The sequence below is a fragment of the Lynx canadensis genome, chromosome B4, assembly GCF_007474595.2.
Source record: "Lynx canadensis isolate LIC74 chromosome B4, mLynCan4.pri.v2, whole genome shotgun sequence".
NCBI classification, from domain to species: domain Eukaryota; kingdom Metazoa; phylum Chordata; class Mammalia; order Carnivora; family Felidae; genus Lynx; species Lynx canadensis.
Window position 1 is genome coordinate 10,685,238 of NC_044309.1, and position 15,306 is coordinate 10,700,543.

The 15,306-nt window shown below is 39.0% G+C and overlaps 1 protein-coding gene across 2 annotated transcripts in view; it reads right to left on the bottom strand.

The window, feature by feature from the left end:
• Window positions 1-15,306, bottom strand: part of USP6NL (USP6 N-terminal like) — a 181,336-nt gene that overhangs the window by 65,310 nt on the left and 100,720 nt on the right. For both annotated transcript variants that reach the window (XM_032593820.1, XM_030321082.1), the window contains exons 3-5: window positions 13,887-13,954; window positions 11,818-11,900; window positions 1,382-1,421 (exon numbers count right to left, since the gene is read on the bottom strand). In XM_032593820.1, coding sequence (XP_032449711.1) covers window positions 1,382-1,421; window positions 11,818-11,900; window positions 13,887-13,954 — 191 coding nt within the window. The remainder of the gene's footprint in view (window positions 1-1,381; window positions 1,422-11,817; window positions 11,901-13,886; window positions 13,955-15,306) is intronic.

Below are 15,306 nucleotides of genomic sequence, written 5' to 3' on the forward strand. Positions count from 1 at the left end.
CTCAAAGCAGAAACTATGTCTTATCTGACCCTAGTATTCTAGGCAGTACCTACCCCAGGGCTTGATACACAGTTGCTACTCAATAACGTATCTACTAAGAAACTCATTTGCTAAAACATCAAGGTTATGGTACTGGGAGAGAATGAGGCAGTCACATGACAATTCAACTGCAGGAAGTACCTCTAATGATCTTCATATATATCAATGGCAATTTTGTCTACATCTTAAAGGTATGCTTCATTTTTTTTCAGAAATTTTTGATTTTAGGGAGATTTTCTAAAGTATTTTTCAAATTCTCATTACAATATTTTTACCTCTATTATCTGAAACCCAGCCTCCTTCCCACATCAAACATACACAAACTGAAGATAATCCCAATAAATAGCCTGCCTTTCATTCTGCAATTCACTTTTTGGTACAGAAAAAAAACAGAGATGGGGAGGGAACATCTGATGAACCTTAAAACACTGAATCTTGGGGCACCTGGATGGCTCAGTCGGTTAAGCGACCGACTTTGGCTCAGGTCATGATCTCGAGGTTCGTGAGTTCGAGACCTGCATCGGGCTCCGTGCTGACAGCTCAGAGCCTGGAGCCTGCTTTGGATTCTGTGCCTCCCCCCCCCCACCCCTCCCCCTGCTCGCACTCTTTCTCTCTCTCTCTCTCTCAAAAATAAATAGTAAAAAAATTAAAAAGAAAAAAACCACTCAATCTCTAGTTCTCATGCACATGCACCTATGGAACCAACTCCCTAGCCAACCAAGTATAATGAAGAAAGGTGGAAACACTAAGCTTAAAAACAGTGACAGGTTTACTATACGTAAGATTTCCCTAAGTCCTTAAAAGCTAAAAGACTTACTTGAATAAGGCAAAGTTTTGTTGTTGTTTGTAGGAAATTTGATACAGCCTCATGGAACAGTTCTGAAACAAAAAACTATGGGTCTAGAATGGTGCTTTATTAGCCAAAGAGTGCCTGAGAATCGCTTCAGAAGCTTTCCGCAGATGTCCTGAGTTCCTGCCCAGAGAGTCTGACCTAACAGACGGAAGAAGGTCCCAGCAACCGTGCTCTGAAAGGGCTCTGCATTCAAAGCATGAATGAGAAGTGGACTGGGTCCTAGACTGAGAGCTAACTGTCTAGCATACAAGTCTCTGATGACTGCTACCTTTCTTTTTTTCTCAACTATCTATCAGAAGTTCCAAAAACCTCCTAAAATTATTTCACCATTAATTACTTCCTTACTGTGGTATACTCTGGGTCAAACTCGAACAATGCCTGTACCATTTACATATAAGCCGGCACTCAAAATCACAGAGGTGGTGGATTTTATCCCTCTGATAAACATAACTCACTAGAAACGAAAAATAAATGTGGAGCTGGACTCACCCGTTCCACAGCCGCATTATGATATGGGAGCTCCTCCTCGCTGCAAAGGAAGAACAGTATATGTGAAATAGTGGAGATCACAGTAGCTTTTTATTTTTATTTATTTTTTAAGCTTATTTGAGAGAGAGAGAGAGCGAGCAAGAGAGAGAGTGCTTGCACGGGTGAGCAGGGACGGGGCAGAGAGAGAGGCAAAGAGAGAATTCCAAGCAGTTTCCATGCTGTTAGTGCAGAGCCTGATGTGGGGCTTGAACCCATGAACTGTGAGATCGTGACCTAAGGTGAAATCAAATTGGACACTTACCCAACTGAGCCACCCAGGACCCTCCACAGTGAACTTTTTAAAAATTATATACCTACAGGTACCTATGATATACGACCATTTATCTGTCATCACAAGAATGGATCAAACTACATAAGCTTCCACTCTACCAAATTCGATATAAAACAACTGGCTATTTTGTAACCACAATGGCCCCTCTCTTTAAATCTCTAGACATACACTGTCCAAGACAGTCATTTCTAGCCACATGTAGCTATTTAATCTTAAATGTTAAATTCAGCCACAGTACAAGTGCAAGACAGTCATGTTGACAGAGGCTACTGTTTTCAATAGTGTGTATATAGGAAGAATGGTCTTAAAATTGCCAAAAAGTCCTACTGGACAACACTGCTGTAGACAGGAGGGCAGGAACCTTCTTCTGTGAAGGTAACCATTTAAACAGTAAATATATTAGGCTTTGCAGACCATACAGTCTTTTTCATGACTATTAAACTCTGATGCTGTAATGTGCGAGCAGACATAGACAATATGAAGACGGCATGCAGTTTTAGTCCCGCAAAATGTTTACAGAAACAGGTAGTGAGCTGAAGGTGACCCCCTACTCTACACCATCTCCTCAACTCTCTGGTTCAAACCATGGCCTATAACAAATGATTGGCTAAAAAAAAATGTATAAGGAAACAAAATTACCTCCAATAGATTGATGAATTAAAAAGAAAAATCTAGGGGCACCTGGGCGGCTCAGTCGGTGAAGTGTCCGACTTCAGCTCAGGTCACGATCTCACAGTTTGAGGGTTCCAGCCCTGCGTTGGGCTCTGTGCTGATAGCTCAGAGCCTGGAGCCTGCTTCGGATTCTGTGTCTCCCTTTCTCTGACTCGCACTTTGTCTGACTCCCCCACTCGCACTTTGTCTCCCTCTACCAAAATAAAGACGCATTAAAAAAAAAAAAAAATTAAATGAAAAGAAAAATCTAACTCTATAAATCAGGAAAGCTTCATTTGCCAAAACTTCAATGGGGATGAGATTTTTAAATGTACAACAAAAGATCAAATTCATTTTTCTGATACTGTAATTCTGTGATACCACCCCTAACCTAAAACATGCTAAGACTCTTGTATTAACTGCCCAAAGTATAAAGACAATGCACTGTCTATAACAAAGTTATGTGCTTTCAATTGCTACCTCAGCAGTATTGATGTCTTGGCAATGATACATAGATTCTTGTCTTCATTTCTCTTGAACCACAAAATCCCATTTTTAAGAGTGCAACACATTAGTATTCAAGAGTCTAGTATTTCCAAAGGCATGCTTGCTACTCTGAAGAGTCCTTAGGTGAACCACAAACCAATATATAGCAATGGAACTGACAAAAAGTGTAATAGCTGAAGCAGGTGGTAGAGAGAGAGTCCAAACCCCTCATTTTGAGATAAGAAAACCAGCATTTTCACTAAGTCACAGTCACTCAGCCTAATACAGAGATGCTCAAAACTATCGAACCCTGTGGTTCAAACGAAGATGGACAAGACCTTCAGATTATGCAGGAGAAGATGAGGAAGAGGCTGAGAAACCAACTCTCGAGAAAAGAAAAAACACCTCTGAGGATTTAATAGAAAAGTCTTTTTTTAAAAAAATGTCAAGTGTCCACACCTTGGGTTTTTTATGTCTTCCATTGTGCTCACAGTCTACATGTCCCTGATCCCTGCAGCCATTGAGGTATGAATGGCACAGCACGTAACTTCTGGTTTAAAAGCGAATCCATCCATTCCTCAACTGTTGGCAGAAAAGGGCTTATCAACGCCGCTGGAATCTATTTCTTAGGTGAAGGGGTCAGCAGAGATGTCCCGAAAGCACAGGAACGTCTGGCACCCTTTCTGCACACCACGACAGGTGTTTCTGGAGCGAGCGGGCTGCCCTGGGCAACAGCAGTTTCTCGTGCAGCTGATGTGAGCAGATCCTGGTAACTGCCTATTTGAACCTTCCTGACTGCAAATGAAGCGCCAACTCCGGCTGCCTACCAAAGGACGAGTTCTCTGAAGGTGCCGGGTACATTTCTGTGGCGTTCTTCTATCTACTAAACAAGACCCACACATTTTGCTGTGCCTATTCTAAACGCTGAATCAGAACCAAGTTTTGTATTTGTCTGTAGAATGGTGTGGACCATGTATCGGCTCAGGCTACGTGGCCTATGTTGGGCAGGTCCTACAGGATGCACTGGTGAAATTCAAGATGAGACAGGACTGCCCTCAGCATCCCACTCCATCTTAACATCAAACCATACTACTGAAACCCCTGGGACAGAGACATGCAGGAATGTGTGTGTGTGTGTGTGTAAGTATATGTATATATACACATGTATATACACACACATATATATAATCCAAATATACACACACACACATATATATATGCAGATATATACACATATATATATTTGGATATATACATATATATATTTGGATTATATATATATGTGGATATAAATACATATATATATATATATATATATATATATATATATATATATATATATATATATGGATATATGTATATGTGTATATATATACATTTGGATATATATACATATATCCAAAGTAAGTCTTAGGCAAACTCCAAAAGTAGACACACTTGGTCTAGGATCTCCCTCCACCTCAATGTTTTACATTGTTTCCTTTTGCCCTGTCACAACCCCACCAGGATCTGATTGTCTATGCAGCACCTCCATCATATCCCCAAATAGTTATTGAACTCCTACTAACCAAGCCTTTATTTATATGCATTTTTAAAATTTATTCCTTAAATTTTTTGTTTGAGATATAACTGACCATAACATTACACTAGTTTTAGGTGTACAACATAGTGATTTTTTTTTTAATTTTCTTTTTTTAATGTTTATTTTTGAGAACGAGAGAGACAGACATAAGTAGGAAAAGGGCAGAAGAGAGCGGGAGACACAGAATCTGAAGCCAGCTCCAGGGTCTGAGTTGTAAGCACAGAGCCCGATGCGGGGCTCGAACTCATGCACAACAATTTGACATATGTATATATTACAAAATGATTACTATATTAAGTTAACATCCATCACCACACACGGTTACAAGTTTTTGGCTTTTTTCCTTGTGATGAAAACTTTTAAGATCTACTCCCTTAGCAACTCTAAAATATACAAATAATTAACTATCATCACCATGCTGTGCACTACATTCCCAGGACTTACCTACCTTATAACTGGAAATTTGTACCTTTTGATCACATTCACTCATTTGCCTACCTCCCACAGCCACCATCCCCCATCTGGCCTCTGGCAACCACCAACCTGTTCTCTGTATTTGTAAGTTCGTTTGTTTGTTGCTTGTTTGTTTCAAATTCCACATATAAATGATAACATACAGTATTTGTCTTTCTCTATCTGATTTATTTCACTTAATGTCCTCAAGGTCCATCCATGTCATCATAAATGGTAAAATTCCATTCTTTTTTGTGGCTGAATAATATGCCTCTGTGTGTGTGTGTGTGTGTGTGTGTGTGTGTGTGTACACATTTTCTTTATCCATTCATCTATCAATGAACACTAATGTTGTTTCCATGTTTTGGCTATTGCAAATAATGTTGCAGTGAACACAGGAAACAAAAATCCTTTTGAGACTGTGATTTCCCTTTGGATAAATACCCAGAAGTAGAATTGGTGGATCACACTGTAGTTCTATTTTTAATTTTTTGAGGAACCTCCCTACTGTTTTCCACAGTAGCCGCACCAATTTACGTTCCTACCAGCAGTACACAAGGGTCCCTTTTTTTCCACATCCTTGCCAACACTTGTTACTTCTTGTCTTTTTGATAATAGCTATTCTAACTGGTGTGAGGTGATATCTCATTATCTCATTGTGATTTTAATTTGCATTTCCTTGATGACTGGTGATGTTAACCATCTTTTCATGCACCTGTTAGCCATCTGTATGTCTTCTTTGGGAAGATGTCTATTCAGGGTCTTTGACCATTATTTAATTTGACTGTGTTTTGCTACTTAGTTGTAGGAGTTCTTTACATATTTTGGATATTAACCCCTTATCAGATACCTAATTTGAAAATACTTTCTCCCATTTGGTGCATTGCCTTTTTTTAAATTTTTTTTTAATGTTTATTTATTTTTGACAGAGAGAGAGAGACAGACCATGAGCGGTGGAGGGGCAGACAGAGAGGGAGACACAGAATCCGAAGCAGGCGCCAGGCTCCGAGCTGTCAGCACAGAGCCCAACGCGGGGCTTGAACTCACCAACCGCGAGATCATGACCTGAGCCAAAGTCGGACGCTCAACCGACTGAGCTTCCCAGGCGTCCCAGGTGCGCTGCCTTTTTATAGGCTGTACAAAAGCTTTTTGGTGTGATGTAGTCCCATTTGTTTATTTTTGCTTTTGTTGCCTCTGCTATTTGTATCAGATCCACAAAATCACAGCCAAAACCAATGTCAAGGAGCTTTGTGCCTATGTTTTCTTCTAGAAGTTTTATGGTTTCAGGTCTTACATTCAAGCCTTTAATCCACTCATTCTGCTGCCTGTGCCTGCCCAGTGCCCCCACTGCCACTTATTAAAGAAATTGTCCTTTCCCTACTGTAGTAAATTAAATGACCATACATGCGTAGGTTTCTTTCTGGACTCTCATGTCTGTTCCAATGCTCTATGTCTCTATTTTTGTGGCTATACCATAATGTTTTGACTACTAGAGCTTTGTAATATACTTTGAAATCATGAAGTGTGATGCCTCCAGCTTTGCTCTTCTTTCTCAAGACTGCTTTAGCTATTTCGGTCTTTTGTGGCTCCATACACGTTTTAGGATTGTCCATGTACTATTTCTGTGAAACATGCCACTGGAATTTTGATAGACAGTATACTGAATCTGTAGATAGCTTTGATTAGTATGGATATTTCAACAAAATTAATTCTTCCAATCCATGAGTACGGAATTTCTTTCCATTTAGTTGTGTCATCTTCCATTTCTTTCATCAACATCTTAGAGTTTTCAGAGCGTAATCTTTTTCTCCTTGGCTAAACTGATTCCTAGATCTTCTATCTTATTTTTTTATGCAGTTATAAACAGGATTATTTTCTTCTCTTTTTGATAGTTTTTACTAGCATATAAAAACTAGTTGCATTTGCATTCATCTGGCACTCATATATAAAAATGCAACTAGGGGTGCCTGGGTGGCTCAGTCGGTTAAGCGGCCGACTTCGACTTCAGGTCATGATCTCTCGGTCCGTGAGTTCGAGCCCCGCATCGGGCTCTGTGCTGACAGCTCAGAGCCTGGAGCCTGTTTCAGATTCTGTGTCTCCCTCTCTCTGACCCTCCCCTGTTCATGCTCTGTCTCTCCCTGTCTCAAAAATAAGTAAAACGTTAAAAAAATTTTTTTAAATAAAAATAAAAATGCAACTAATTTATATATTGATTTTGTATCCTGCAACTTTGCTGAATTCACTTATCAGTTTCAACAATTCTTTGGTGGAGTCTCAGGTTTTCTATATATAAGATCCTATCATCTGCAAAAAGAGATAGCTTTACTTCTTCTGTTCCAGTTTGGATGCCTTTTATTTCTTTTTCTTGTCTAACTGTGCTGACTAGAACTTCCAGTACTATGTGAATAAAAGTGGCAAAAGTGGGCATCTCTGTCTTGTTTCTGCAGGAAAAGCCTCAGCTTCTAACCACCGGGTATGATGTTAGCTGTGGGTTTGTCATATGTGGCTTTATTTATGATGAGGTCCATTCCCCCCATACCTGCTGTATGTTGAATTGTGAAAACAGTCTTGAAACTCCTTAGATGGACGAAAGAGCAAGAATGTGGTCAAGTTTTCCTACAATGGATTTTCTTGCACTATTACTCCACACCTGACACTTTTTATACGAAATCTGCTGTGTGCACAGCACTGATCTCCACAGAACTTTTCCTCTTCAAATCTCTGTGACGGCAAGCATTAATTTTCACAGCCTTCCAAGGAGGGGATTGCTGCCGAACCGAAAGCTACACACAATGTCTAGGATACAGATGTGAGTCACAGCACCAGCCTCAGGCACAGCAGCTGGCAGGTGTGAGGAAGGAGTACACTACACGTTGCCGAGTCAGTGTACGAAAAAACGGTGACCCCATGCTGCATGCATCTGTGCATCTTTATCTGGCACCTAAATATCCATCAAGTAGAAGAAAGACCAAAATCTGCATGAGTGCAGAGTATTCCTTCAGTCAGCAAACTACAGCCCCAGGATCAAATCTGGTCCACGGCCTGCTCTTGTGAGTAAAGAAAGGTTCAACGGAACACCGCCACGCTCATTCATGTATTGTCTGTGGTTGTTTTCATGCCACGACAGTAGAGTTGAATAGTTATGACAAAGATCATGCGGTCCACAAAGCCAAAAATATTTACTATCTGGCTCCTCACAGAAAATGTTTGCCTACCCCTACTTTAAAAAACAAAGGTTTGGGGGCACCTAGTTGGCTCAGTCAGTTGAGCGTCTGACTCTTGATATCAGCTCAGGTCATGATCTCACAGCTGTGGGACTGAACTCCGCATCTCGGTGGGCGCAGAGGGTGTAACCTGCTTGGAATTCTCTCCCTTTCCGTCTGCCCCTCCCCTGCTCGCCTGTGCTCTCTCTCCCCCTCTCTCAAAATAAGTAGACAAACTTAAAAACAAAGCAAAACAAAGGTTTGTCCCCTATGAATGAGACACACAGAAGTTGCTTAAAGAAAACACCAAGCTGACAGCAAGAAGCTATGCCTCATAGAAACACAGCAAATAAAAACAACACAGTCATCCCTGGAAAGAGAGGGGCCTTAACTGCATCTATTTTCATCTGTTTTAAACTTAAAAGAATTATTAACTAGAGTGTATGTGACTGTAATTTTTGGCATATTTCTGTGAGATAAACTTTCATTTGGCAACTTAACACTTGTTAAAATCTGTAAGTTAAATATATTGACTAAATTTTGTTTTGAAGTAAATTTTGTCTAAATTTAGATTTAACTCTAATCAAAAGGATCGGTTGGGTAGAAAAGTTCTCAAGCTCTTGTCATCAAAACAGATGTCCTATGAAAACAAAAACACCTTTATTTTGGTTTCCAAATATTTATGTAGTCATAGTAAACTACAGACAATCTGCTAAACTTTATATACACATTTTGATTAGTTAAAAATCTAAAGCTTCACATTAATTTTATCTTTATTTTTGATACGATTTCCTTCTAATTCTATTAATAACTTATGACCTAAAAGCTCGATCTATCATGTCCAAATTCCAAGCATTCTTCACTAAACAGACGAGTGGTGACTACTTTGGATACAAATGTTGCAAGTTCTCTAACTCTTCACTAAGCTTGATTTCTCCATTCTCCGGACGTAACCCTGTCGCAGGGACGCGGACCGGGGCTAACCCCCATCTCTGAATACTAAACAAAGACCTTCCTGTTGCAGCATCGAGCCAGGCTGGTTTGGCAACAGTTTTTATATTTATTGTGAAATCTATTATAAAACCACGTTAGTCCTATACTGTATTTGTGAATACAAATACATGCCTTCTTCACATATCATAGCAAGTAATTTAAGTCACTAAAACTGTAATTAGATATGAAGTCAGCAGCCTTCAAAGAAGATTACAAAGTGACTTCTGGCTATTGTACTGTATTGACACTGACACTTACAACCTGAATTCACCGCAGAACCAATCAAAATTGCAAAGAACTAAAACAGCAGAAAGAAATGCTCTTTGATCAAGGTGTGACAGAACGCAGTGTCTCAATGCCTAGACCAAGGGACTTTATTCAATAGTGCAAAAACACTTCTTCAGGCTACAGTGATAAGCAATGAAAGGCACCAGCAGCAACCTCTAGAGAAAGCGTCTTACTTAAATTAGGCGTTGTAACAAAAAATCTATGACTTTGGTGAAATTTAATAAAGCCTAACATTACACTAAAATCCATTTCTATGCTTCATTATTTTCATCTGCGCTGGATGCTTCAAAACTGCATCACAGTATAAATTTAAAAAGTGAGCGTGATCGTATGAGAACCGGTACCAGTTGGCTTCATTTTCCGAGGAGCGGTGAACTGAGCTATCCAACTATACCTTCACACAAGCGGTCGCTTTCAACGGTGTCCTCTTTAGGCCCTCCTTTTCCCCTTTCGATTTTCTTTCTAGGCATCTCAAGGCACTTCTGAGTTTCTCTTACTGAACACACAGGAGGGTGGTGATGCACAATCCGGAAGACAGGCCCTGCTGCAAAACTACATCCCTCATCGGACACCTACTGTCAACACAACGTGGGCCAGTTGGCCGACTTCTTTCTGCTTCAGTTTCATCTAAAAAAAGGATAAATAAGAGCGCCTATCCCAAGGAGTTTTTGAGAGGAATCAAAGAGTTATCCATGTAAAAGGCTTAGAACAGTGCCTGGCACACAGTAAGTGCTCGATGAATACTGGCTAATATTATTAAGATAAATTATTGATTGACTAAACATGTTGTTTCAAGCAATGAGAAATGAGGTTTTAGGTAATTATTAGATCCTTTTGGAATGCAGTTTCTTTCATATGTAGTTAGTATTACATTAGACCATTTTATGACACAAACATCTCTTCTAGTGGTTCACTTCCAATATATTGTATATACAATATACCAAATATACAAAGGAGGTCAAAATCAGCTGAGTTATATTTCACCTTCTGAATCAAAATCTGGGATAGAGCCCAGAAATTTATTTATTTTTAATTCCCAGCTGATTCTAACGTGCAGGCAATTTTGGGACCTACTGATCCTGACAGGGCTAAATGTGCAAATTACCCTTCAGTCACATACCTCGGTTCTGCACACTAACCCACACAAACATGCAATCATTTCCTGACACATTTGTGGCTAAGTTTGATTTATTAAAAAAAAAAAAAAAAAGTGGAAGCGGGGGTTTAATTTGAGAACAGTATTTCATCATAGTTAAACATTGCTCTGTCGGTCTGTTGAAGTTCAGAGTCTTCTAATTATAACTACTCAGGAGAACACTCTGGTTATGCTAATGTCATTAGGTATAATAATAACACCTTAAATTTGTCCACACCTTTATATAGTACTCTATCATTTCACTTCTTCAAAGCTTCAACTATACTCTAGGTACGCAGAGTAGTTACTGATTCTGCTTTATAGATGAGGCACTAAAGTGTTATCTGAGAGCAGCAAAGCCACAAGAAAGGGCACATTCTCCAACTCCCAGAACTGTTTCTGTTAATTTGTTTGCTTGTTCAACCCAAAGAAAAACATGATACAAAAAAATACTTCCTAAATGCAAGAAAACTCAACAGAAGGAGAAAACAAAGTCTGAGTACTACAAGTTGCTGCTATGAACTATCAAGAAATTACATTTTTTCTCCAAAATGTAATCATGTATCATAAATTGAAAAACCCTGGCTTCTTCCTCTTTATAATAAATCAAGAGTGGGAAAAAAATAAATTTGAACGAGAAATTAATCACTAAATTGGATGGAACCAAACAAACTGTAGAGATGATGAGGAGTCTCCAGCCTGTAGGAATCTGCCTAAACAATGCCAGAACCAGAACGGGCAGATTCTCATCATGAGCGAGATGTTTCCAAGAGTCAAAACCACTTCAGCCACTTTACTTTATAGTAGTCTAGACCTCCCTCAACTCTTTACATAACATACTCAGGATAAATGGAATTAATTTTGAGAAGCAATAACATGGAGACATTTATAACTATAGGAAAGATCAACAGCATTTCTTTTCATTGCTCATATTTAGGCTGCATAACACTAAAGTTCTAATTGCTAATTATTTTTAAAACGCATTTACATAAAATGAAATGTTTTGTAATTATTTCTGAAATACAAAGTGTTATTCATTTCCATTTAATTCTGCTAAATTATTGATACAACTCATTTATTGCACTTTATGTCCCTACTAAAATACAACAAATATTAAAAATTGTATTCTTAACTGTAGTTCAATTTTAATCATAGAGGTTAAAAATGCTAGGAATTTAATAACAAAAAGCACACTGCAGGACCAGTCCGGGCATCTCCTTCATAGCAGGGCTATTAAAAATAAAGAAAATCAATATAATGGGTCACCATAGAAACATCATAGTAAAAAGTTAACTTTCAATCGATACAACTTACTGTAAAAAGCCAAATCTGTCCGTGACTTTGTAAACAAGGTAATCAGCATCCTCCCAAGGTTCAATCTCTGCACCTTCTCGTCCCTGTAATAGGGAACAAAGAAGGGTATAACTGGGAATTTATAAAACTGAATAATTATTCAGAATAAAAAGGCCACAAGAGTTATTTTTTATAAAGAGCTAGAAATCAGGCATTATCACCCTAAATTAACTTTAAAAAAAAAACGACTTTTGGTAATAGAATCACCATTTCCTAGGTACAGGTTTCAGAAGGTCCCATATGTCAGCAAGAACGGACATGCAGCTAAGCCCTGACTTATCAGACCTGGGTTCCTGTGAGAAGCCAACTGGGGACGTGGGAGCAACGAAGGGCAAGAAAGCCACTCGGGAAGGAACTGCCAAACTTCAATGTTTTTGAATCAACCTATCTTGGAAAAAAACTCTTTCATGCCTTCTCATCCAAACTTCTCAGAACAGTAAGCTATCCACCTTGTCTCTCTACTTCTTTACTTCATAGCTACATCAGCCTGGACATGATTCTTGCCAAGGTCAAAAATGATTTCCTTTGTCCAATCCAGTGGACACTGCTCGGTTCTTATCTAGAGGACTCTGCTCGGTGTGCCCGTCAGTGTTGCACATTCCCCATGCCTCAACCTCCATGACACCAGCCTCTCTTGGCTCTCCCCATACCATCCAACTCTTCTTTTGATGGGTCTTCACAGATCCCTCTCAGTGTGCCCAGAGCCCTGCCCTCAGACCACTGCTCTTCTCATTGTACTTCTGAGGCCGTGAACTAGCACTGATTAGTAGGAACCCCAAATGTCTACACCAAGCCATCACATTTCAGACTCAATACCCAACTGTCTTGTGGACCCCTCCATCTGCATATATTTTATCAATGACTGTACAACGGCTAGCCCAGTCACTAAGTGTTAGCTGCATGGAAAAAAAATTCATACAAACATGAATGAATGACAGTTCTACTGATTTTAAGTTAGTTAAGCAGTTAAATAAATTAATTAGGTTTTTCATAGATCACACTAAAATCTATTCACAATAATGGGAATTTGTGTCAGGTTGTTCCAAACAACCAATTTGAAAACGAACTCCGGGAACATAGCTGTTAAGTTGAGCACCGCCTGTATGCCTCCCTGGGGGCAGGGCACAGTCCAGATGACTTTCTATAATTTGATGCTCCTGTTATTCTCACAAATAATCAAAAGCAACAGATATGAAACTACATGCAAGTGATATAAATATAAAACATGACATTTATAAATCACTGCCTACAACCCATTACAGACCTCAAGAGGTAAAGTAATAATGAGAAGACATGTGAACTGTCAACAACTGTAATTTTCTAAAGCATCAAAAACCAGATTTCATAACTAACAAAGAGATAAAATGCTAATGGAGATTATATATAATGTATAAGTTCAAATTTTCAGATCCGTGTTAAAATTTTAATACCACATATAAATTATAAATAAAATGGGTATTTAATTTTATATACTAACATATTCAAATATTTATTGAATACCTAGCATGAGTCTGAAACTATTCTAGATATTTAGAATATAAGAGTAAATCAAACAAAAGGTATTCTTACCCTCCATTTACATTCTAGGAGTGAGAGTAGACGAAAAACAAAGTAAGCGTAATATAAAGTATGCTGACATAAGTGCTGTGGTGAAAGAGAAAGGAGAGAACAGGGACCCAGATAGCTGGGGAAGGGGGGGGGGGGCGGTATTTGCTATTACACAGTGTGGTCAGAGAAGATCTCACTAAGAAGGTAGCATCTGGGTAAAGATCGGAAAAAGGTGAGACAATGAGGTCTGAGACTATCTAGGATACAACGTTCTGGGCAGCGCAAAGCTCAGTGTGTAGAGAGAACAGCAAGAGACCAGGGTGGTTGGAGCAGAGGGAAGAAGAGAGAAGAAAGATGACTTCAAAGGTCACATGAAATAAATAAACTGCTTGTGTAATTCAAGCTCTCCAAAAAACAAATCCATTTCTATTTATATGTTTTTTCTGATAAAACAGACTCAAAGAGTAAATCTGAATACTTACTCTGTCATATTTAGCAACTATTTCGGCTCGCTCCTGGGCAAGTTTGAGGGCTACATCCTGGTCCGAATCTGCGGAGAGAACGAGTTTAGATGAACTGTTATTTAAAAAACCATAAAGTTAATTAATTATAAACCTAAGGTAAAACAAAAAATAAACAATCAATATTGCCTAAAAGGACAAACTAGCAAAATCAAATAAACTTAAAAGGCTGAGTTAATTATCTATAACTACGGCTTTGAAATATCAACATATCTACCATTTCAGTAGTATATATGATATTCAAAAGAAAGTAAATTTATTAACATGGCATTAACTTAGAGGAGATGATAAGTCTTATCCCTCAAGAATCAATTTTGGATCTAATTTCGGAGAAACAAGTGTTGAAGTTGAAACAAACCGAAAGCTCAAAGTTTTCAGATGAAACCCATCTGGGTATATGATGAGAAGAACATTCAAGAATGCTTTTACAAATTGAGGTAATCTGTCCACAAAATAAACAGTGTTAAGATACACTTCAGGAGTTAGAAAAATTATTTCTCCTACATGATGAAAATAATCACTCTTCATTTGGCCCCTGAGGTCCTCCCTCACCAAATGCCCCAATTACTATGCTAATCTCCAATTCTGCTGCACACATACCCTTCTTTCTTACCACCACCAGGTATCCCTGAAAAATACAAATCTGATGAGTGGTAGAGATCACGACATGAAATAGCATGCATATGATGACACATCCCAAGTACCATAAAGAAAAACAAAAGACTAGGGACAGGCTATATCAAAGGTACCTCTTATCACGAAGAAAAAGACAAGCACTCCACTGGAAATGTGGGCAATGGCCATGAGCAAGAAATTCCCAAGAGTAACAATAACAGCCACAACCACATCTGTGTTCTCACTAACTCCCTGGCAGACAGGACGATATTGCCTGGCAGCAGGTACTGTGAAAAGCTCTTTACATCCCTCATCCCGTTTATGTCTCACCACGACACCCTACCACAGGTAGCATATGAGGCCTGGAGATTTAGCCCACTGTCTAAGGTCACAAAACTACTAAAGAGCAAAACTGGGACTCAAATCCAGACAGTCATGACTCCATAGCCCGTAATTTTAAGGATAATTTTATAAAAATGACCGCTAAAGACACAAGAAAGAAAAATAATAATAAAGACACAGGAAAGGACTTGCAGTGAAAGATGGCAGACACAACACACTTTCATATTCATTCCTCTGGAAACACTAAAGTGACTCTACAGGGATTCTTCAAACCCCCTCCCTCAAAGGCCCAGCAAATGGTGGCTCCTGAGGAGAGGGAAGGATGGGGTTAGACCCAAGAAAGGTGATGAAAGGAGTCAACTCCCCGAGACCGAGACCGAAGGGGATGTGCATGCGTACAGAAGAGGTTAGGGGTGGGGAAGAA